The 25,770-nt window shown below is 39.1% G+C and overlaps 1 protein-coding gene across 2 annotated transcripts in view; it reads right to left on the bottom strand.

Annotated features, from left to right (window-relative positions):
- LOC124613551 (bromodomain adjacent to zinc finger domain protein 1A) overlaps positions 1-25,770 on the bottom strand; it is a 161,424-nt gene that overhangs the window by 40,719 nt on the left and 94,935 nt on the right. For both annotated transcript variants that reach the window (XM_047142263.1, XM_047142264.1), the window contains 4 exons: positions 22,609-22,713; positions 22,383-22,522; positions 14,648-14,769; positions 3,729-3,916 (listed from right to left, as the gene is read on the bottom strand). In XM_047142263.1, coding sequence (XP_046998219.1) covers positions 3,729-3,916; positions 14,648-14,769; positions 22,383-22,522; positions 22,609-22,713 — 555 coding nt within the window. The remainder of the gene's footprint in view (positions 1-3,728; positions 3,917-14,647; positions 14,770-22,382; positions 22,523-22,608; positions 22,714-25,770) is intronic.

Below are 25,770 nucleotides of genomic sequence, written 5' to 3'. Positions count from 1 at the left end.
TGTGTGTGTGTGCGCGAGTGTATACCCGTCCTTTTTTCCCCCTAAGGTAAGTCTTTCCGCTCCCGGGATTGGAATGACTCCTTACCCTCTCCCTTAAAACCCACATCCTTTCGTCTTTCCCTCTCCTTCCCTCTTTCCTGATGAGGCAACAGTTTGTTGCGAAAGCTTGAATTTTGTGTGTATGTTTGTGTTTGTTTGTGTTTCTGTCGACCTGCCAGCACTTTCATTTGGTAAGTCACATCATCTTTGTTTTTAGATATATTTTTCCTACGTGGAATGTTTCCCTCTATTGTGTGTGTATATATATCTGTGTGTGTGTGTGTGTGTGTGTGTGTGTGTGTGTGTGTGTGTGTGTGAGTGAGAGAGAGAGAGAGAGAGAGAGGGGGGGGTATATATTAGTCGTAGCAAATACAAATGATAATCAAATAAGGCAACATAATGCCAGTTTCCTTGTTCATGATCATACATCTATTGTTATCTCCTTGGTAGGTGGGAGAATGAGGTGAGGGTAAAACTGTAACAAGCACAATGTAATCATGGCAGTGACAGTAACATCCCACAAAATACAATACTCTGTGAACCAACTGTTATATGTAAACACAGAAATTCAGAAGGCCAAAGGAAAGAAAATGATTAAAAAATACATTACCGACACTCTCAAATTAATGACATAGCACTTGTTATCTTTCTTGAGGAGGAGAAGAGAGAAGGGACAATGTACACAAATGGAACAGGTAATGAACAATTTGGTAATCAAAGATAATAATTATAGCCATATTGGAAATACTACATTGAATGCAGTGTATGTGCTGCTTTCTTTCTTTTGCAGTCTTGTGATAAATAACTGAATTAATATTATAAGGGAATGAGGAAAAAGATAAATGCATGTTATTTTGCAGTGGGGAGGGAGGGAAAGGGAAAGGGATCTACAATTAAATAAATATACAAAATAAAATGATACTGATTAGTAACTATTGACTGTTACAACAGCCAAACAAAGTGCAAACTGATTCTCTAAACTGAATTGTGACAGACTGGTCAGTCATCTGTTGTGTTTCAGGAAGTAGAGTAAATTAATGTTTAAGCTGCTTCTAATGCTTCCTTTCTAGTTCTGTTGTATTTGCTAACTTAAGGGGGTGACCTATCTCGGAAGACAGTAATGTAACTCCACAATCCTACCAACTCTGTCAGATGAAATGACTGTCATGTGACCTAAAAAGATGGAATAAAGTAGAAACAAAGCTAATAAGAAAATAATAAGGCTACAAAACAACTATTCTGGGATATAATGAAATAATATAATGTATCTTAAAAATGTCATCTGGGTATCTTATGTGAATGAAGAGTCATTTTCACATATTTTGGACAAGAAGTGAAATGAAATCCAAGCAGCGGCAGCAGATCCTGTACTCTGCCACTATTTTCTTTTTGCACCATAACCATTAAGTATATTTAATGATAATGAAAAGCATAGGAGGAGAATAGACAAACAAATGTCCAAGCTTTATATCAATTAAAAGTTCTCCTGTATATGACAGACAAAATTTGTATTATTGTAAATGAATAAACAAGACAGACTTTTGCACTAATTATCTTTTGCACTCGTACAGGTGTGCAGAAGCATAAATAGAACAGCTGCAATGTATTTTCTTGTTGATTAAAAAGTAATTCCACAGGACAATGTTCAGTGGGTTTTACACAACAATTTTCCCAAATAGTCCATTAAAGAACAGAAGCCATGTACTTGCTTGTTTTAAAGTTAAGAGTGCCTACTTAATTTCTGATATTAGGTCTTCTAAAATAAAATCTCAATATATTCCTGACACATTTTCTGTTTGTGCAGGACTGTCCCTTCCACACGACTATATACGGTGTGAGTCAGGAGGAAAGGTACATGCTTTGACAGGTGATACTACTGGTGATTCTGAACAAAAAAACTTCTAATAAACATATGCCCTTTTCTTAACCGTCTCCGTGTAAACCAATGAAAACAGCTAGGAATGGAAAAGGTGCAGGTGACAGTAAATTAAGATACTGTTATGTTATGGTTTGTTTAATTGTGTACGTTTCCTCACAAACACAGTCCACTGTCAACTTCAATGCATGTTGTTGCTGTTGTAGATAGGAGTTGTGTCGTCGATAAGAGCTCAGTTTTGCATTCCTTTACCTGGACACAAGCATGTAAAATACGAGTGAGAAGTTCCTCTCTAGTGTCCACTCTGCATTTTTAGATGTCGCTCTTCAGCCACCCCTGCAAACAGTAATCCAATGGGGTAAGATCTGGTGACCTCGGTGGCCAAGCAATGACTGCACGGTGACTGATATGTTGTGTTGAGATACTGTGTCACTGGCTGTACGGAATGTGTAGGAGCTTCATCATGCTGGTAGAACACATGAGCTCATGTTGCCAAAGGGATATCCTCCATGTATTCTGGTAACTCAGTTTGAAGAAACTCAAGATACCATGTCCCAGTAAGACAGTTATCTAAAATAACTGGACCGATGAGTCGGTCATCAATACTACCACACCACACATTGACTGAGAAACTTCATTGAAAATTCGTTTCCACAGTAGTGTGCACTTGCACATACATGAGAGTTGCATGTGTTATTGATTCAGTAGCGGTTAAATGTTGACTCATCAGTGAACAGAACACAGAATCATTCATTGGCAATTATCCACTGACAGAATTCTTGCTGGGCGGCAGCATCTCCTTCATGCAGATGATGTACTCTCTGCCAATGAAAAGGATACAGACCATGCTCATTTACTGTGCGTATCACTCGTGTTTGTGAAACACTAAGTTGGACAGCAGTTCTTTGAGAGTTAGTAGCAGTATTACTTTCCACTACTTGAGGAATTTTCTCAACTTCATTAAGAGTTTGTTGTACAGGACATTAAGAGACAACATTTATGCTGGGAAGTGTACAAAGCTCACACAATCTGTGAAACTCCCTGCTATCTGACACCCTGCGATTCGGAAATCGTTGTTGGTATTCTTGCACAGCAGCTCTGAAATTCCCATTGGACAAACCATAGACAAACACTATGTCAGCACACTCTGCATGTGTGAAGATCCGTGGCATTTTCACTACACAAAACTGTATTCATTGTTCATGTAACAACACTCTAGTACCGTGCACTATGACAAGCACTGTCAGACAGACTCGAGGTAAGCAATTGCACCATGAGCAAGTGAACTGCGTACTGACGTGGTTAGCAAGGACGACACTACATGCTTCCCATTCCTAGTTGTTTTCATTGGACCGGAAACGGTTAAGAGGAGGGCATATGTTTATTAGGAGTTTTTTTTGTTCAGAATCATCACTAGTAGCACCCCTCAAAGTATGTACTTTCCCCATGACTCACCCTGTATTTGTAAGAGAAGAGCTGCATAAATTTTATAGTTGCCAATAAGCTCTTTTGTGCAAAGCAAAGTATTTCCATCTGGACTGTCACACAAAGGAAAAATATTGTAACATTACGTATCACTTGCAAATAATTTATAACAGATTGCTGATCAATGTAAAAACAGGAGACCCTAAAATAAAAATACTTAATTTTTGGTATCATCAAATTTAGTTTTTCTAATGTACTTGTATGAGAATAAAATGTGCATCATGGATCATATCACCTCACAGAAGATGAAAATTTACAAATAAAGCATGGGAAAAAATATCTAATAACAAATATATTTATAGTGATACCATATATATTATGTGCTCACCTCTAAGAACTCTCAGTTCCTTTCCACTTTTGCACAATGAACAGTTCCACTTGCCTCTTGGTGGGTACTTCAAAGGTGGACTGCAACAGTCTAAATGATACACATGAGGGCATGTGCTACATGGAATTAACTCCTCACCATCTTCCCCACACTCATTGCAAACTTCATCATGCACCAAATCACAGGGTCTGAAATTGACAAGAAAGGTCAAGAAACTTTAAAATCACCAAATAAAACAAGAAATCTATTGTTACATTAGCTTAAGGAGTAGTTACTTTTCCCAAAAATAAACACAGACATATTTGAGTATAAGAAATTCAAAGAAATTCACCGCCTGACAAAATGCAAAGCACCCAGAAGAGGAGTTGAGAGGGTATGTGATGTTATTTCAGTGATTACTGTTCTGGCACACACAAGCGCCGGAACGAAGAGGAAGAATATTAGAACAGAAAAGGTGGTGAGGAAATGTCAGCCAATAGCATGTTGACAAGGACAGCGCCACGACTGGAGCGACAACTGCCAGAAGTGAATATAAGCGCCGCTCCTGCCAGTCTCGGCCACTCAGATCGGCTCGGCATAAGGACATTCATGGACGGCTGTAGACAGGCACTCGCACAACAGATTGTAGTGATCCGTAACAAGTGCTTACTTGGACTTTGTCTATAGTGATGAACATTACTGTTCGCATGTTACCTGCGACACCGATATAACTCCAAAATTAAGTACAGTCAATTGCTTTACTGAAATAAAACTACTAATGTTATTTGCTTGAATTGTTGTACAGTATCCCAAGAACGCAGCATCTTTTAGGCACCATAAGTGACTGGAGGGAAAGATCCAACAATTACAAAATCTAGTCAAATTTGCAATGGACCAGGATGTACGAGCCAACTCAACGGTATGACGTGGAACCGGCTGTAGCACGCACAGATTCAGTGGGGAAGGGCATCTTAAGCGGCTGCATCCTCTCCTGAGACCAGCTGGCCCACAAATATTTTAACTTGTCCTTGACGTTCTGGATATTGCCACTGGGAAGGATCTTATGTTCAAACTGGTCATACATGTATCATATTGGGGACTGATCTGGGAATCTTGCTGGCCACAAGAGTACCTAAACATTACATACACAGCTCATACAGACAGCCACCTGCAGACTAGCAGTGTCCTGTTGAAAGTGGCACCACAATACTGTTGCACGAGAATTAACATGAGAGGATGGAGGAAGTCTGTGACTTACCATTGCGTCATCAAGAATTCCCTCAATCACTACAAGCCGTCATCTGAAGTCGTACCCAATGCTCTTCTTTTTTCTGTGCTTGCTGTGGAAGGCAGAATATCTCTCCAAGCACAGCCAATGGCTTCCAACACTATTATGCCAGAAGCAATACAACTGGGCCTCTACAAAATATTGGAAGAATGGGACCTCCCCCACATCACCCCCATACTCACCGACAATGATCATTTGGCTTAGTGCAGAATTGCATTTCATCGTTTAACAAGATGTGACGCCATATCAGTAGCACAAGCTTCCCAGTCACTGCCACTCCAAACACAGCCATTTGTGTTGTGGTGTTAATGGCAGCCTATGCATGGTACAGTAATTACCCAGTCCAGCTGCTATTACTCTGACCAATGGTGCGAGATGACACAGAATATTATACGAAGTCAATAACTTGTTTTCAGTAATGCTCCCTTTTGCTAGTCAGACATTGCAGATCGGAGTCTTGATGATAAAATATGGCTGCGCTCAAATTCCTATGCAGTCCAACACATCATGACACAACATACTGTCACATCCGACTGCCCCATAAAGCTGAATACTACACAACTACCAGCCAGCCAATAGCCAAATAGAGATCCACAACAAGGGCCCCTTTCAAACTATGACAGGGGCTCGTAACACTGTTGCATAAGAGTACACGGGGTCTCTGTGTCCTTCACAGTGACAATTCAACACCTGATGCTATTCACATCTCCTATGTACTTTCTCACTGAACATGAACAATACTAACGTACTCTGATGGCTGTTCTGCCTCTCTCAGAGATTTGCATCTATACTCATATACATATCCACTGACAGTATATGTGTGTGAACCTACACTGAAATCTGGCCATTCTGGGTGCTTCATTTTTTTGTCAGGCAGTGTAAATTAGAAATATTTAACTGAAACACATTTGAAGAAGCTGTATTTGTATATAATTACACATACGAACTATGTTAGTGAACACATCTTAATTTTGTTTCTTTTGTTTTTTCTCTGTGTGTGTGTGTTAAACTGGTAGAAGTTGACTCGGGGGAAGATCAATTTGGGTTCCGAAAAAATGCAGAAACAAACAAGATAATACTGACACTATGATTTATTTTGGAATAAAAGTTGAAGAGAGGTAAACCAAAGATTATACAGGTTAAAGATTTAGAGAAAATTACTGGCATTGTTAATTAGCACTCACACTTTGAAAAGCTGATGTTAGCAGGGATAAAATACAGGAAGTGAAATATTATCTGTAACTTGTGCAGAAACAGGACTACAGCTATAGCAATCTAAGGACATGAAAGGTAAACAGCAGTTGCGTAAGGAGAAAGATGTGGCTGTAGCCTCTCCTCAGTGTTATTTTATCTGTACACTGAGCAAGCTGTAAAAGAAACTGAGGAGAAATTCGAAAAGGGAATAAAGTTGAGGCATAACAAATTAAAATTTAAGGTTCATCAGTGACATTGAAACTGTCCGTTATGGTGATAGATTTGGAAGAGCAAATGAACAGAATGGATAGTATCTTGTAAAGAGGTAGAAGGCGAACATCAACAAAAGTAAGGCAAAGACAATGGGATGTAATCCAATTAAGAGACATAAAATTCAGACTGGCAATAGCGACAGATGCTTTTTGTAAATAAATAAAAAATTAAAAAAATATCACTAAATATGTAGGGAAACTATAGAATCCTACTTGCAGACAGGTACAATTAAAAGACAATTACACATTAGCTTTCAGCCACAGCCTCTGTCAGAAAACACACACACACACACACACACACACACACACACACATTCATTCACACAAGCAAGAACACGTCGCACAAATATGACCACTATCGCTACACATTCTGGTCCCATCTGCTGGAGATGGCTGTCGCGTGTGTGCACCCTTGCGGTGTGCTTGCTTGTGCGAAAGAGAGAGAGAGAGAGAGAGAGAGAGAGAGAGAGAGAGAGAGAAAGAGAGTGTGTGTGTGTGTGTGTGTGTGTGTGTGTGTGTCTTTCTTCTGCTGAGGAAGGCTGTGGTCGAAAGCTAATGAGTACGTGTCTTTTACTTGGGCCTGTCTGCAACTTAAGTTGTCTTTATAGTAAGTGGCAATCTGGCTTTTCCTTACATTGTTGATATTCCAAACTAGAGCCATTGTTTTATCACTGAATATATATTTAAACGTTAGGAAGTTTTTTTAATAAGATCTGTTAGAGCTGTTTAATAATATTTCTTAGAGCTGTATCATGGCAGTGAAGTATAGATATGAACAGTACAGACAAGAAGAGTATAGAAACTTTTGAAGTGTGATGCAAAAGAAGATTACATGTATATATTGGATAACTAATATACATGTTCTTAATTGAATTGAGGGTACAAGGAATACATGGTACAACTGGAATAAAAAAGGTCTCAGTTGACAGGACACATCCTCAGGCATCATTAAGGAATAGTCAATGTGGTAACAGAGGGGAATGTTGGAAGTAAAGTTAATCAGGGAGATCCAGGCTAGACAACAGCAAGCAGGTTTAAGACAATGGATGCGGAGATGGAGAGACTAGCACAGGATAGGCTAGTGAGGGGACATGGACCAAATCACAAAACAGTCTTTGACAGACGACAACAATGAACACTACTACTACTACTACTACTACTACAACAACATTATTTCACTTTGATCAAGATGTTCAGGAAACGAAAATTTGTAATGAATGTAACGTGTTCTTTGACATCATATGCCGATTTCAGGTATTTCCCCAAGCTTGTGACTAGGCTTCTAACCGAGTGATTTATGTTGCAACTTTTGCTATTCATTTTTGACCTAATTCTTCAATTCTTTTTCCTGCAGCTAGTCTACTATCACCTAATTTTTTGGTATGATATCTCCTTCAACACTACTGCTAAAGAAAGAAATAACTTGGTCCCCTCTGATTACCACTCATTTTCACCAAACACTGGAGTTTGCACCAGATGTGAAAAAATTATACTTTCTTAGAAAAGGCAAAAGACAAATTTTAACCATCAACCTTTGGCTGCTACATATTTCAAACTGATTATTAAGTATGCCATGTGACATCTGGGTGGGTAAGTCACAACTTTCACCAGTGCATATGAAGAGCTGTTCACACATGTATTGTAATCATGATATTTAACTAGGGGATGTTTTGGTTTTGTTGCAACTGAGCAAGTATAAATAAATGTTGCAATGGAAGAAGAAAAAGAATTAACAGTGTCCTATAAGGAAAATGCACAGCTTACATGCAAAAAGACAATCTCCCAAAAAAGTAGTCTATGGGATATGTTGGAAACAGAATCAAGTTGCTGGAGTGTACACAGCCTGTGTCTTTCTTTTCAGCTTTTCAATGACTCCAATATCCCTGTCACATGGTAGGGAGGAGCATGTGACCAGGGAGGAGAAATTTATGCTCCAAAACATCACAACATTTTTATCTAGGAGGTATAACCACAGACCTAGGATAATATAGTTTTTATTTTGTCCAACACTCGAATCAGAATAAATGATGAGCCTTCAATGATGTTCTTCCTTTGCTATGTCTGAAGTCTTTAAAACATAGCTAGCTACTGCACTGGCCCCCCTAGATGCAATATTTTCAGGCCAGACACACATCACTACCTTCTCATCACTACAACGGTGAATACAGAAATTGTGTGTCCACAGTTGTCTTTTATAAAAAACTGTTTCCGTCGAAATACATGGTGTTGGCAATGCTTGTTTTAAGTCCATGCACAAAACAAGTGCATCACTGCCATCCTGTTTTGACACATTTGAGCCACTTTTCAGAGCACTATATGCAGCTTCAGCTTTCTCAAGGTGTAGTCTGATGTCTGTGGATTCAGTGTTATTACATGCCTTAGCAGAATCACAAATACGACATGTATCACTTGACTGCAATCTAAAACCAATATTATATTCCGTGTTGAAAATGGTTTCACACACGTTGTTTCACTGGGACTTCATCAGTATTTTTAAGATCTTCACAGTACCAATGATACATTCCAGCAATCGAGTGAACAGAGGTTATGTAGGACTTGTTAGGATTCTGTGTTCTACTATAATGTGATTTGTACCTTGGAAACATTTCGATGTGATTTCTAACTTTATTTTTTCTCTTGTTATCAATGGCATGAGGTCTGTTAGAACGCCTGCCTCTTCTATCCTGTATGTAAAGATACCTTTGTTGTAGATTCATGATTCTCAGTGTCACAATGTTCATTGCTATGGACAGTCCTCAAATGATTAACAGAAATAGCATTAACAGCTGAAAGTGCAGTCCTACACATTTCAACCTCAGTAACTGGAGTGTCACGAATAAAATATCTGAAAGAAACCTTCCTCTTTTTTGGATACAATTTTTTGCACTTATTAGGCCGCACTGATCCAAATAAATAAGCATTTTGCTTATTATAATCTCAATAAATATTGCCTCCTCCTGTTCTTCACTCAATGTTGACTATTTGCAGAAACTAGTTTTGCAGCATGGATCACTGGCACTACAAAACACTTTCTCAGGCACAATCTTATTTTTTTGGGATTTATATTCTTTTCCATCGTTTCTTAACATCTTCCTTTCATTATCTTTCCACTCATTTTCTTTACTAATTCTTCTTCTTTTTTTTACATGTACTGTTGCATTTTCTTCATGAGCAACATCAAAAGCAAAACTTATTGCCGCCATCTTGGAAACATACGAACAACATTTAAGAAACGCTTTCTGATTGGCTTTCCGAAACCAAGTGTCAACCAATGAGAGGAACCGACTCATGGGACACAAAGATATTACTGGCATGGGCCTCTTTTCCACTGGGAATGTGTCAGCCCTGAATAACAGCAAATATAATATGCTCTACTTCAATGAACGGGCACATGCCACTGTTTCCACCTATGATACTAGATGGTATCGGCTGTCTTCCTGTACCAAAATCACAGTGCAGGTGGCATGTGCCCCTTTTCCACTGGACCCCTCATTTGCTGAACTGAGTAACACAACATTTGAATTATTAATACACAACTGGATTTCAGGTAACAAAACATAAAGCCTAGGCTGATTGAAAGTAACTGACTAGCATGAAGAGAGGGTATTTCTGCAAGAAATAAGACACACATGGGATGAACTATTTATGATATTGATCAATCTTGGTTCAGTAGAAACTATCCAAGGAGGTTTTGATGAGAACAACAAATAATTCTTGATGCATCATGAAAGCACAAAAGTAATTTAGTGTGGCAAAAGGTGCACAAGAATCTTTGCTAGTGAAACAGGTACTTATTGCACATTACAACTTTTATTGTCATTATAGTTATTACAAGAAGTTCTGTCAAAGTCTTGCATTTAGCACTGTGGTAAAAACAACTAAGACTTCCCGCTGTTGAAGAGCAATTCGAGGATGGTGACTGCATCTTTCAACATGATCAAGCACCTGTTCATAATGCACAGCCTGTGGCGGAGTGGTTACACGACAATAACATCCCTGTAATGGACTGGTCTGCACAGAACCCTGACCTGAATCCTATAGAACACTTTGGGGATGTTTTGGAATGCCAACTTTGTGCCAGGCCTCACCGACTGACATCGATATCTCTCCTCAGTGCAGCACTACGTGAAGAATCGGCTGCCATTTCCCAAGGAATTTTCCAACACCTGATTGAACATATGCCTGTGAGAGTGGAAGTTGTCATCAAGGCTATGGGTGGGCCAACACCATACTGAATTCCAGCATTACCGATGAAGGGCGCCACTAACTTCTAAGTCATTTTCAGCCAGGTGTCTGTATATTTTTGATCACATAGTGTATGTCGAAATTCTCATATATTTTTTGTTTGTTTGTTCGTAAATGATCACACACAAAGCTTTAAAACACTGTCATGCTAAATGAGTGATGGTAAGAAAGTCTTAGTTCTTTGAAACTGACTGTTAAAAGAAGTGCAGACTGGGAACGTTTTGACTACAATGTATGATTTATAAAAACTTAAAACAGTCCCCCCCCCCCCCCCCCCCCAAATGGCCTTTGTTTTCTTCATTTGGCTATATTTAATCTTTCAACAAATTATTGTTCTGTTCATAAGCACCAGCTGTTATCGGTGAATGGAATGTGTCTCAAATTAAGGCGTTTCTCGGCATTATTTGTCTTTGCCCATCCAGTTCAATGATTAACAAAATCCGCAGAATATTAATTTTGATCTTTCATAGGCAGTCACAGCCATGCGACCCATGCTTGACAACCCTACAGAGAGAACTAAGAAGGCAATTAATATACACACATCAAAAAAAGATTTGCATCACCACGGTTCCAAGAGTTCCGGAACCTGTACAGAAAACTGGAATAGAGATCAACATAAATATCATTTGCACCCTTTTCATTGCTCATGAAAACCACACACTGCATGTTGTACCACCATACAGCAAGACCTTCAGAGGTGGTGGTCCAAATTGCTGTACACACCGGTACCTCTAATAGCCAAAAGCATGTCCTCTTGCATTGATGCATGCCTGTATTCGTCGTGGCATACTACCCATAACTTCATCAAGGTACTGTTGGTCCAGATTGTCCCACTCCTCAACAGCGATTCGGTGTAGATCACTTAGAGTGGTTGGTGGGTCACGTTGTACATTAACTGCCCTTTTCAATCTGTCCCACACATGTTCATTAGGGTTCATGTCTGGAGAACATGCTGGCCACTCTAGTAGAGCGACGTTGTTATTATGAAGGAAGTCATTCACAAGATGTGGGTGGACTGTCATCCGTGAAGATGAATGCCTCGCTAATATGCTGCTGATATGGGCACTATCGGTCAGAGGGTGGCATTCACGTATCGTACAGCCGTTACGGTGCCTTCCATGACCACCAGCGGCGTATCTCAGCCCCACATAATGCCACCACAAAACAGCAGGGAAGCTCCACCTTGCTGCACTCGCTGGACTGTGTATCTAAGGCGTTCAGCCTGAATGGGTTGCCTCCAAACACATCTCTGACGATTGTCTGGTTGAAGGCATATGCAAAATTCATCAGTGAAGAGAACGTGATGCCACTCCTGAGTGGTCCATTTGGCACATTGTTGGGCCCATCTGTACCACACTGCATGATTGCATAGATGAACCTCACCATGGATGCTGGGAGTGAAGTTGCGCATTATACGGCCTAATGTGCACAGTTTGAGTCGTAACACACGTCCTGTGGCTGCATGAAAAGCATTTTTCAACATGGTGGCATTGCTGTCAGGGTTTCTCTGAGCCATAATCCGTAGGTAGCGGTCATCCACTGCAGTAGCATCCCTTGGGCGGCCTGAAAGAGGCATATCATCGACAATTCCTGTCTCTCTCTGTATCTCCTCCACGTCTGAACAACATCACTTTTGTTCACTCCGAGACGCCTGGACACTTCCCTTGTCGAGAGCCCTACCTAGCACAAAGTAACAATGTGGACGCGATCGAACTGCAGTATTGACTGTCTAGGCACGGTTGAAATACAGCCAACACGAGCTGTGTACCTCCTTCCTGGTGGGATGACTGGACCTGATCAGTTGTCGGATTCCCTCCATCTTACAGATGCTGCTCATGCATGGTTGTTCACATCTTTGGGCGGATTTTGTGACATCTCTGAACAGTCAAAGGGACTGTGTCTGTGATACAATACCCATAGTCAACATCTATCTTCAGGAGTTCTGGGAACTGGGGTGATGCAAAACTTACTTTGATGTGAGTAGAAAATAGAACACGAGAGCAAGAATTTTGGTGCACTCGAAAAACTTGACAGGTATGGTTTTCCAATTGTTATAGCACAGAGTGCGCATACTATACATATAGTAGCAGACTGCTGTGAGCATTAATGAACTAGAATTTTGACTGCCAGAGGGAAGAGGAGTGGTGCTGGGAAACAAGCCATGGCTCCCTCTCACAGCACAGCCAGCCTTCACGCGTGTTTTGCGAAAGCAGAATCTAAACATTATCACAGGGGTTGCTGATCTCTTCTGGCATTGTAAGGGTTGCAATCGAAACCTGTGATGGAGCAATGATTAGTTGCTTCACTCTTTTCACAATAAGAAAAGGGCGAGCAAAATAGTTCAGCTACGTACACTTTTGCTATGAAATGGGATACGAGGAGTTTTCAAGGCGAAAATTTTCCTTTTTTTTTTTTTTTTTTTTACTTTGCTGTCCGTCAAACATTTTACATCATTGGGTAAGTTATAAAAAAATTTTGTTGCACCACTGTGCACCCCTTTTTGTGCTAAAGACAACCTTGATGTGGAATAATGGATGCCATTTGTCTTTCTGATATTGTTGCTCTTTAACTGCAGTGGATTATTTGCAATAATCTATATGAGGGAATAAACATACTGTGAAGCAATAATCAGAATGCCCAACTCCTTAACGAGATGTCTACAAAATAATTGTGCGTGGTCACCACATGTAACTCTTACAGCATATTTAAGCAATGAAGACTTGCTTTCTTTAAGATGAGTTACCCCACAACATTATTCCATATGACATTATCAAATGAAAATATGCAAAATGTCAACTTAATTATTTCTCTCTCCCAAAGATTTAAATTGATTCTAGGAGCAAATGTGGTTGAAATAAGTTGTTTTAGGAGTTCTGAAGTGTGCTCTCTCCAGTTTCAATTTTCATCAACACGGACACCTAAAAATTCTGAAGTTTGCACCCTATTTATTATTTCCTCACTGTGGGTTACGCCTATCATTGGTGTAGTACCTTTTGATAAGCAAAACTGAATACATTGTGTCTTTTTAAAATTGAGGGCTAGACCATTAGCAGAAAACCAGTCGATGATACTTTTGAGAATGCTGTTCAGCATTTCTTCTGTTGCTATATATATATGCTTGGATTGATTACAATACTAATGTCACCTGGGAAAAGAACTAATTCTGCTTGTTGTACATTAGATGGAAGATCATTAACACATGTGAGGAACAGCCGAGGACTTAAGAGAAAAGAATACAACTTTCTGCATTCGTTTGGTTAGATATGACATTATCCATTTGTTGGCTATACCATCAATCCAATGAAACTTCAGTCTATCTAGGAGGATACTGCGATTCACACAAATGACTTAGATAAGCCACAGAAAATACCAACTGGCTCTATTTTGTTATTTAATGATTGTAAAATCTACTGAGTGAAATTGTAGAGTAATTCTTCTGCAATCCTAGCTCTGATCTGCTGAGGATATTGTTGTTGCTCAGGTGAGATATTATTCTAGATTTATATCTTGATTGTACTACCACACAGTGGTGAATTCTCACATGAGCAGGTACCCACTGGACTGACATCTCTTTAAGCCACATTTGCATTTGAACAACATAGCCTTGACATTTCTGAACCAGCCTTTCCAGTTATATGTAGATACTGAAAGGGCCAAAATAAGTATGAGGTAATCAAATCAGGTAAGGAATTTCGGCTACTCTGGCAAAAGTTCTGCACAAAAGACTTGAAATTTGTGATAAAGGTAAAATGCGTTAGACAAAAACTACTGAGTAATGAATTACTTTTACTACAGAGTGCTGATGCGTGGAAAGTAAAATTTGAGACTATATAAGTAGACGAAAAGTCTCCATCCAGCAGTGGTGATGTAATCTGTTTTACAGTTATTAGAGTGTACTAGCAAGCCTTGCTTTTTTAAATTGTAATTAAGGCTATACTTACTCTTCTTTTTTGCTTGGCTCATCCTCATCTGAGAGATCTGAGAAAAGGCGTCGTGATTTCTTTACGTGAACCTTTGTTGGCGGTTTGCAGGCTGGGCAAAACCAATCACCTTTTGGGACACACTGAAAACAAATTATACATTCAACCAAGTTTTACAATTAAAATGTGTATGTATAAAAAAAGAAGTACCATTTTAAAATACAAAGAAATCTGACTATTAAAAATTATGCATTATCGGGCTGATTATGTCCATCAGAGGCAGGGTACTGCAAACATCTGGTGGAGGATTATTGGAAACTAAGTAATAAGCCCGTACTTAACTGATGAATCTTAGAAGGTAACAGATTCAATGTCTAATGAAAGTGATTATGTCAACAGGAGGTACTCAACAAGTGATCCTCAAGACTACGTAATGTTGGCAATATGTTGCCACTGGATTGTGTGTGTGTGTGTGTGTGTGTGTGTGTGTGTGTGTGTGTGTGTGTGTGAGAGAGAGAGAGAGAGAGAGAGAGAGAGAGAGAGAGAGAGAGAGAGAGGGGGGGGGGGGGGGAATTGGGGGGGGGGGGGGGGGGGACAGAGAGTGTCTTGCGTAGTGTCCCTGGTGATGTAGCAATACATCAGGACATAAGAAGAAGGGCTTTGGTTCAATCCAAATGCAATGTATACATAGGCAAGAAAATGGAGGACTCTGATTGGTCCTAAACATAAGGAAGCACGTTCCTACACTGTGTCAAGGTAACAAAACAGCAACAGGTAAGGGCCAATGGAGTTGAGCGGTTTTGTGACAGAGGTAGATCCTGCTGATCACGATAGAATCCACTTTATCAAGCTATAACCGTGGCACTGTTTAAAGCTCGTTAAATGTAACTGTCATTTTTTTGGCACAATACGTGAGTGTAAGACTCTTTTAATCTGCATACAGTGCAGAAGGATGATAAGTGATTGAGTAAAAGTGTTTTGTAAACCACCACAAAGGAAATTACTAGAATTAGAAATGACATCCCTTCAAAACATGTGGTTGCTAATGTTCAAGCACTAGCTCCTGTCATTCACCAAGGTCACGAATCTGGTAAATCCGTGACCAGTGCTTCTATTATGTACAGAGGACGTCTTCATCTGAAGACACAGGCCAGTGCATTTCAGACACCTACAGCAAAATACTACTGATGTGCGTGCCTCCACGAGCAACCTCACCGAGTTCAGACGATCTGTCACCAATAGGTTCTGTGATCGGTCTCGCTAATGCAAGGGAGGTGTTGAAATGGCTTTTGTTGAGGAAGCAGCATTCTAAATATGTAAGCACACAAGGTACCAGCAGAATGGGCGCAACAGCCCTCCGATCATTTGTGGCTAGGCATGCAAAGACTCCTCCCCCATCTTTTGTGGATTTTTGGGAGGATTTAAAAGGTTTTCCAAGTGGCTTGAACATTTACTTCACTTAACACTACTGAATCTCTTCAAATAAAATAAACATTGTTAACATTCTACATCTTTATTCTTCATGTCTACATACTTGGAGCCCTCTGCTGCTAGACAGCTCCGAGTTGTAGCATGTGGCACTGCAGTGTGTAATCTAACTATGTCCGTTTGAAAACAGTGTGCTATAATCAAGTTTTGAATTCAAAGAGTTTGTTCACACATGGATCACCTCTCCTTCAGAATGACAATGTCAGACCACACAAGACTGCTGTGACATCTGTACACTATTACTGATCGTCCTCCACACAGTCCCGATTAAGCCCCCTATAATTTTCATCTGTTCTCAAAACTTAAAGAACACTTTCGAAGGGCTTCTCTTTCATAGTGATGAAGTGGTGCAAGAAGAGCTGAGGTTGTGGCTCTGTCAACGAAATGAACTGTTCATTGAGTCTCCTGAAAATAAGGGGGTGCTGCCTTAACCACTACAGCACCTTGCTTGGTCTCTACTGATACAGCACAAGATATTCAAAAGCTTCATCCAGGCCACACACACACACACACACACACACACACACACACACACACACACACACACACACATATTCAGTGCAACCTTCGAGTGATTACAAGAAATTAAAGCAGGGAATGTGATTCCATTAAACACAGAGTGTTTTAAAAAGATTCAAGTGATTTTGCAAGACTATGGGCTGATTGTATAAAGCATTTGACCACCTTAGATGAAGCTTAACTTGGGAATCTGCATTGTATAAACATAAAACCCAGATCATATTGGCATGGAGCAGGATCATATTTGACTGGTGAAAATTCACCAATTAAAGTAAGGTTCAACTGTAATTGTCAGTTCACAATGCAGTGACATTACAAAACAATACGGTTTTGAGCCAATGCAAACTACTGAAATAATAAAGAAGTTGCTGTTAACAAAAAATAGTAAACATGTAACTAGGCCACTCCCATATTGCTGAAGCTCGAAATATTTTTTCCACCTGTAAGGTTAGGTTAACGAAATTATTGCCTATGTACATAATGAATGCAGATAATAATTGATCTCATAACAAATCTTGGAGGCAACTCTTAGTTTATGTGATTAGTTTAAAAGCATTTTATAGACACATATTGACAAAGTAACATAGGAAAGGAGAAAATAATCAAATACAGATTTCTTAGAGAGAGAGAGAGAGAGAGAGAGAGAGAGAGAGAGAGAGAGAGAGAGAGATGTGTACATCATAAAAGAGCGAAATGATTTTCTGTTTACTTTCCTCAATTTTATAACACAACACACTCAGTAATAAATGCTGTGTACCTGAGATGTGTGTGCAATAGCTGCGACAGAAGCACAATAACTGTGTCAATAGCCAATTTCGCCATGTTTCCAAGCATGTTTTGTACTTAGATCAACACTGAATCTCCTTTGGTGGATTCAAGTTTAGTATTATACAACAGAGAAGAGTTTTTAACAGATCTGAATTTCTGAAGTAACATCAAACTTTGCCTCCATTTAGCCATATTTATATAATCGGCTCTATATATTCTACATGAATGAAGCTAAGAGACTTTAAATTACCTTCAAAACTAAAAAGTTTTTGTCAACATCACTTGTTACATGTTGGTTCATATGGATGCTGATAAGAGGGGAAGAGAGCGGGGGGAGTGGCAGCAGCTTCAGTTGTATAAAATCTTCAAATTACTTACAGGAATGGAGCAGGCTGATGTCTTTGACAATCACTGATCTTTCAATCTCTTTCTGGCCATGGACAAGCAGGATTATAAGTGGAACCTACTTCAACATGTGTTGACTTCCACTTACCAAGCATGGTGATACACCAGTTAGCACTCTGGACTCCCTTCACATAGAACAACAACAGTTCAAATCTGTGTCCGGCTTCTCATATTTCAGGTTCCTATCATTGCCCTAAATAGCTCCACGGAAATGCTGGAATGGTTCCTTTGAAAGGGCATGGCCACATTCCTTCCTCATCCTCAAAACAACCTGAGCTTGTGTTCAGTCTCTGACCTCAATAGCAAAGGGACATTCAAGTCTAATCTCTCTTTCTTAACTTCCATTTACTTTTTATTCAATGACCAATTCTATGTGCAGACAGATGGAGTTACCGTGAGATGCCATTTTCCACCTATTAATGCTAAACTTTTTATGGGAGATTTCAAGGAACACACCGTGATGGTGGTGCCACTGAAACCTATAAGCTTTTTCAAACAAGTAGACAATTTTCTTGTCTGGCCTCATTACAGTGAAAAGTGGGGAGGAAGGGCAAGGGTACAACGGGAAATACCATTTATAGGAACCCAAGTCACATTGATTTGTCTCTTCAGGCTGGTAGTTGTCACCACCCGGCTCAGCACGCAGTATTTTGTACCTTGGTTCATAAGGCTCTTGTCATCTAACTCTGAAGTTTGCCAACTAATTTAGATCACCTCTTCGCCAGAATGGTTATAGTGCAAGACACACTACACATGGGTTGAGCTATCAAACAATAATGTATTGGATAAGTGATGAAAATAACAAGGGGACAACTAGGTCTACAGCCTTTTCACACTGTACAGGTAGAATTTCAAAGAGGATTAATCGTACCTTAATTTTATCCATTGTTTTTCGGTGTTTTGTCCGCGACTGTTTTACTTTTGTAAAATGAAGAACAAACCGCCTTCAGTCACAAGTTGTGTTTATTTACTTTATTTTAATGATATTCTGCACAAACACTATGAAGTTTTTTCAATGGAGCCTTTCATGGTCAGCAAAGAACGTCTTGGCTTTCGGGGTTGGTGTCTACCGTATCTCACGCAACTGTGGCATGTCATGTCATACATTGATTGGACCATAAGGTCTGCGGAGGACCAGTGTGTAGAATTGAAGTATCACACATACTCCCATCAGTCAAGCAAATCTGCTATTGCAGAACATTGTTTTGGTATTGATCATTGAGCGGATAGCAACAACACAGAGATTCTGGTGTGCACATCCAGCTTTTGGGATTCTGCTATTAAGTAACTTGTTGAGATTTAAGTTAGCATGTGACCTTATAAATAGAATATAGGTGGACCTTTACATATTAGGTAACAGCAACCGGCCACTTCTTACAATGCTATTTATTTATTTAAATATCAACATTACCATGTCTGAACCGATAGGTTCATCTCCAGACAGCTAGTTCATGTTTTACATCTGCTTTTGCCATTTGTTTTCCCAACTGCTGAAACTTCCTTGTGGTGGTACCCTACAACCAAAACAAGATGTGAGACAATGTCTTTTTAACTGTAATTGTGCCTCACAATGATTTTAAGGGATGTAAACAAACTAACAAAAGGGAAGATGTTTCGGTTACTTACAATGAAACATCTGTGTCATTATGTTCCAGTGCAGATTGCTTATGGTCTTGAAGCATCGAAAACTGTTTGATGCTCCTTTTTTTATGTATGTGTATGCACATTATGATCTTGCAGCATCGAAAACTGTACGGCACACTTTTTTTATGTACATATATGCAGATTATGTCCACACAGTTTTCGATGCTGCAAGATCATAGGCAGTCTGCACTGGAACATAATGGTGCGGATGTTTCATCGTAAGCAATCGAAACATCTTCCCTTTATCAACTTGTATACATCACTTAAAACTGTTGTGAGGCACAGTTACAGTTAAAAAGACATTGTTTCACATCTTGTTTTGGTTGTAGGGAACCACCACCTCAAGGAAGTTTCAGCAATTGGGAAAACAAAAGGTGAAACCTAATGTAAAATGTGAACTAGCTATCTGAAGATGAACCTGTCTGTTCGAAACTGGTAACGGCAATATTTAAATAAATAAATAGCATTGTAAAAAAGTAGCTGGTTGTTGTTATCTTCTATTTAAGAGTCAACCCATATTTTGTATACTGCCAAGGGCTCAAAATGTCAGTTTTTGACAAAATAGCTTATAAATAGAGACTGACCAAGCGAACCGAAGGGTAGGATTCCAAGCAGAATTTAAGCTACTTGCTCACCTGATGGCAGTTAATATTCTGACACTGTGTGTGTGTGTGTGTGTGTGTGTGTGTGTGTGGTGGGGGCACACATGTGTGGTCGCATTGGATTGTGTTATGTTTTTATACATATGCCTTATAATGGTTCAGGGTCAGCACATCTTCACCTAGCCAGAATTTAAATTTCCTTGCACTGTTCCCTCTCATTGCATTTGTGTCTCAAAAATTATGGGTTGATACGTTGAAATGTGTTATATAGGATGATTAAAAGGTAAGAGGGACCATGTTATGAAAGATTATGCCCGAGTGGTGAACAAAAGTGGCCAAGATGTAGAGAATAAGGAGGAACTCAAGAACATGTGGAAGGAGTATTTTGAAGAACTCCTGAACCCAAATGCAGACCTAGATGAGGAGGAACAAGCCGAGGAGAAAAAAGAGGAGGAACAGCAAATAGAAAAAGACCTTACATGGGGAGAAGTGGAAGAGGCATTGGGCAAGATGAAGGGAGGGAAGTCACCAGGTCTGGATGAGCTAAGTGTTGAGATGGTGAGAGCAGCAGGAGAGGTGGGAATACAATGGCCATATCGAATAATGAAAATTGTGTGGAGACTGATAATGAACCCAGAAGACTGGAAGAAGGGAATAATTGTCCCGATCTCTAAGAAGGGAAATAGAAAAGAGTGCAAGAACTACTGGGAAATAACACTGATGAGTCATTGTGCAAATATTTTTTAGAAAATTTTGGAAGCACAAATTTGGTCAAAATTAGAAGGAGGGTTGAGAGAAGAGCAACATGGCTTCAGAACAGGAAGGTCCATGGTGGACCTAATTTTTGCTGTAAGACAATGGCAGGAACAGCATTATGAATATGAAATAGATCTACTAATGACCTTCCTAGCCATTGAAAAAGCGTATAATAGTGTACATAGAAGCAAAGTGTGGAGAACAGGGAAGTAGCAGAACAGATTATTTGGAGTATAAGGGAAATGTACAGTGGAAGTGTGAGCTGTGTGTAAATGGGAGGAGGGAGATCAGCTTGGAGAAGAATGGCTTGAGGCAGGGAAGTGCACATTCACCATTACTCTTCATTTTAGTGACTGATGATATAATGAGTACAGTAGCACAAGTAATTGGTGAAGGAAAGATGAAAGCTATGGTGTTTGCAGATGATCTGGGGGAATAAGGAGGAGGAAGTACCAGAGCAGTATGACGTATGTGAACGAACACTACAAGAATATGGGATGAAATTCAGTATAAGTAAGAGTGAGACGATTATCACAATGAGAACGAAGGACAGAGGAACAACTGGAAAACAATAGGGGGGGGGGGGACGACGACTGAGGAGAGTGAAGAGTTTCAAATACCTAGGAAGCCTGATACAGGAAGATGGAAAGAACAGCAGAGAAATAAAGCCTGATATGGAGCAAGGATGTACCCCGAATCAATACAAAGGTCAAATACCAGGCGCACTATGTCCCAATCCTGACATATGCATCCGAAACCTGGGTTATGAAAGGAAGAGAGGAAAGCAAGTACAAGCTAGTGAGATGAAATTCTAAAGGAACAGTACTGGAGTGATAAAGATAAACAGGTTAAGAAATGAGAGGATCAGAGTGTTAATGAAGGTGAAATCATTACAAAAGAGAGAGAAATCAAGGCTGAGATGGTACAGGCATGTTAAGCAAATAGAGGAGAAGAGGATACCCAAGAGGATACACGAGATGAAACTGGAAGGAAAGAGACCAAGAGGAAGACCGAGAGGCACATGGCTAAAAGCAGTGGAGGAATGCTTAGAGAAGAAAGGAGAAGACTGGACCAAGGTGAAGACGGAGAGATGGTGGCAAGACAGAAGACGTTGGAGAGGCTTATGTTCCAAACAGACCTGGCCAGAGGCTGGAAATTGTCCAAGAAGATGATGATGATGATGCAATATTGGCTACTGTGGAAAGGCATCACACAGCTGCATTCCTGTAACTTGCTTGAATACTGTCGGGATGTTCTCATGTGTCCAATAGTGGAGGGGGGTTGAGGACATTGAACATTTGTGCAAGAAAATTGAAGTTTGATGCTAAACATAATTATAAATCACATGAATCTTTTTGAAACATACTGTACATTGTTTGATTTTGGATTCAATGCTCAACTTCAGGATTTGGGAACTGACACTCCTCCACTGTGCCATGCATATTACTTACTTCTCTCTCTGTCTCTCGCGTGCATGTGTGAACTGTGTAACTTACTATAACCAGTTTTCCAAAATAAGTCAAATTTTCTCACAATTCAATTACAACACAATCAAAATAATCAATGCTACTTACTTCAAGTTTTGGTTTCAGACAATACAAGTGGTAGCCTTTGTTGCATCCGTCACAAAGCAACATGTTTTCTGCATCTCGTCTTCGTCTGCATACACGGCACACAGCATTCAGAAGCGATTTTGACCACTGAATACTATTGTCTGCCAAATTGAAAGGTAAAACATAATTGTAAACTCGAAGTCAAATCCAAACTGTGACTCTTACATGGTGAAGAGGTCATACAAACCTAAGGTCAATAGATGAATATACAGCTGTGAGAAACTGGACGATGCCATCAAGGACACTTCCCATCGATCTATTAGAGATGAGTTTTCACTATTGGCTTCCTCAACTGAAACATTTTGCAATATGCGATTTTTTTTATTCCTTCATGATTCTGTAACTTACACAAATTAATAACATTATAAAACAAGAAGTAATGCAGAATCAACACAAATACAATTGAAGGAGACTAATTATGAAAGTAAACTGGCTACAAAAGAATATATAGAAAAGTGCTACTAACAGCAAAAAAGTCTCGTAACAATAAAATTATAGATATAACAGAAAACAGGATAAAAGCATCCTGGAAAGTCACTTAAAAAAAAAAAGCTAAACAGGAAAACATCCTTTTACATCAGAACGGTATTATAATACAAGAGCCTAAAAAAGTAGCAAACTCTGCTAATCAGTATCTCAGCAATGCAGCCACCAAACTTCAACAAAAATTTCACATAAAACAGCACGTACAATCAATAAATTATGTTCCGAACACAATGATGCTGCAACCCACGACCACAGAAGAAATAACCAGCACTGTTCGGAACCGAAAAAATAAAACCGCAACAGATATAGATGAAGTGCCTATGTGCCTGCTAAAGGACAGTATAGAAAGTCTCAAAGAGTCTTTAGTACACATCATAAATGAATCATTCATCACAGGTAACTTCCCAGAGGCACTGAAATATGCAAAGGTTTTGCCCATACTTAAGAAAGGTGACTCAAAAAATATAGAAAACTACAGACCAATATTTTGTGTTGTGTTGTATTGTATTGTATATATTGGTCCATAAATCTTACATGTACAGTACAGCACATCAGATATTGGACAGGTCAAAGTATACCTTACAATTAAAACACTTTAGAAACTAGAAAATTATGTTCACAAAATTTTACAGCACTTCATATACTGGGCAAGTCAATGTGTAAGTTATAATTAAACCACATTAGAAACTTGAAGTTTACAACTGAATACACGTATAAGCCAATATTAACGATTACAGTATTTGCATGATCCTCACTTGAGCTCTAAGGATTTTTGAGGAACTCTTCTACACTATGAATTGACATGTACACTAGAGAATTACATTCACAGAATTTTACTTCATATACTGGGCAAGTCGAATACAACTTATACTTGAACCCCATTAGAAACTTGAGAATTACATCTGAATGTATTTATAGGCCAGTATTAATGGTTACAGTATTTGCATAATCATCACTTAGACTCTCGAGGATTTTGGAGGAAATCTTCCACGGTATAAAAGCAATGTGTCAACAGATATTCTTTTAATGCTGCTTTAAAATTTTTTACATCAGTCTCTACTTTAATTTCTCTTGGCAATTTATTGTAGATAATTTTTCCATGGTGTAATGTTCCTTTTTGGCACAAACTGGTTTTTGTATGGTCATCCTTTTCAAAAGTAATAGAAACCATAATGAAAAATAGACTAATGGGATATCTAACAAAATACAAGCTTTTATGCAAAGAGCAGTTTGGTTTCAGGCCTAACAAAAGTACACAGGCAGCTATAGCTCAATTTACAAACATTGTTCTTGAAGAACTAGATAAAGGAAACCAGGTAACAGACATCTTCCTAAACTTCACCAAAGCTTTCGATACAGTCGACCACACAATCCTGCTAAACAAACTGGATGCACTTGGCATAAGAGGATTAGTAAACAGATGGTTTCACTCATACCCGAATAACAGGGTGCAATGGGTAGAAATCTCTCACACTAACAACAATCACACAGTAAAATACCTCTCCGATCCAGAGTATATTAACATTGGAGTCCCCCAAGGAAGTGTGCTTGGTCCGATACTCTTTCTGATATGTGTCAACGATTTTCTGAAGAGTATTAAACTTGGTGAAATGGTACTGTTTGCTGACGACAGTAGCATCCTACTCACTGACGCATCACAAAACATACTAAACAATAACGCTGAAGAAACAAAAAAAAAAAAATGGTTCAAATGGCTCTGAGCACTATGGGACTCAACTGCTGAGGTCATTAGTCCCCTAGAACTTAGAACTAGTTAAACCTAACTAACCTAAGGACACCACAAACATCCATGCCCGAGGCAGGATTCGAACCTGCGACCGTAGCGGTCTTGTGGTTCCAGACTGCAGCGCCTTTAACCGCACGGCCACTTGGGCCGGCGCTGAAGAAACACTTAAGCAAGTGTACAACTGGATACATAACAACAAACTTACTTTAAATGTAAACAAAACCAATAGTATCAGCTTCCACACCAATAAAAAATCCAATGGTAACTCTATAAAAGTGAAAGATGAAAGCATAGAATGTGTCTCAAAAACAAAATTTCTGGGGATGTATATTGATGCTCAACTAAAATGGACTGAACATATTAATGCCCTTGGAAAGCGAATAGCATCAGCATGCTATGCCCTTAGAATAATAAAATCGGCGTGTAGTTACCTCATCCACCACAGCAACTTACTTTGCATATGTGCACTCAATCATTTGTTATGGAATAATCTTTTGGGCAACAAATACTCAGAATATGCAAACAATCTTCAAACTACAAAAAAGAGCCATCCGAATTATGATAAATAGTAACAAGAGAATGCACTGCATTGAGTTGTTAAAATCTATGGGAATCTTGACTGTTCCCTGTGAATACATTTTTCAAACAGTGATTCACATAAAGAGAAACAACAATCAGTACCCAACAAACAGTTTCCTACACGAACGTGAAACCAGATCCAGTCACCACCTATATCTGAGCAGAAAAAACAAAACAAAAACACAGAATAGTGTACTATATAATGGACTTTAACTATTCAACAAACTTCCACAGAATATAAAAGATAGAAATGAAAGACAAAAAGTTATTTGATAGAAAAGTGTTTTTATTCTGTCAAAGATTACCTGGAAAGTAGGTAAAATTTCGTCGACAATGTGACTGATTAAGTACTGTAACTAGGGGGCTCTCTTTGGTATGTTGAATAACAGAGTGATACATCATGTACAATCATGACACACAGTAAAACAAATAATTGTAATTTACATTTAGGAAATGCAATAGTACTTTTATACACCCTTGCGTCTGTATCATATATATTATTTGTTGACAACATCCATGCAATCTATATTGTCTAAG

The sequence above is a fragment of the Schistocerca americana genome, chromosome 4 (assembly GCF_021461395.2).
Source record: "Schistocerca americana isolate TAMUIC-IGC-003095 chromosome 4, iqSchAmer2.1, whole genome shotgun sequence".
NCBI classification, from domain to species: Eukaryota; Metazoa; Arthropoda; class Insecta; order Orthoptera; family Acrididae; genus Schistocerca; species Schistocerca americana.
The sequence above is the reverse complement of the archived record's forward strand: the minus strand, read 5'-3'. Positions and strand labels throughout refer to the sequence as shown.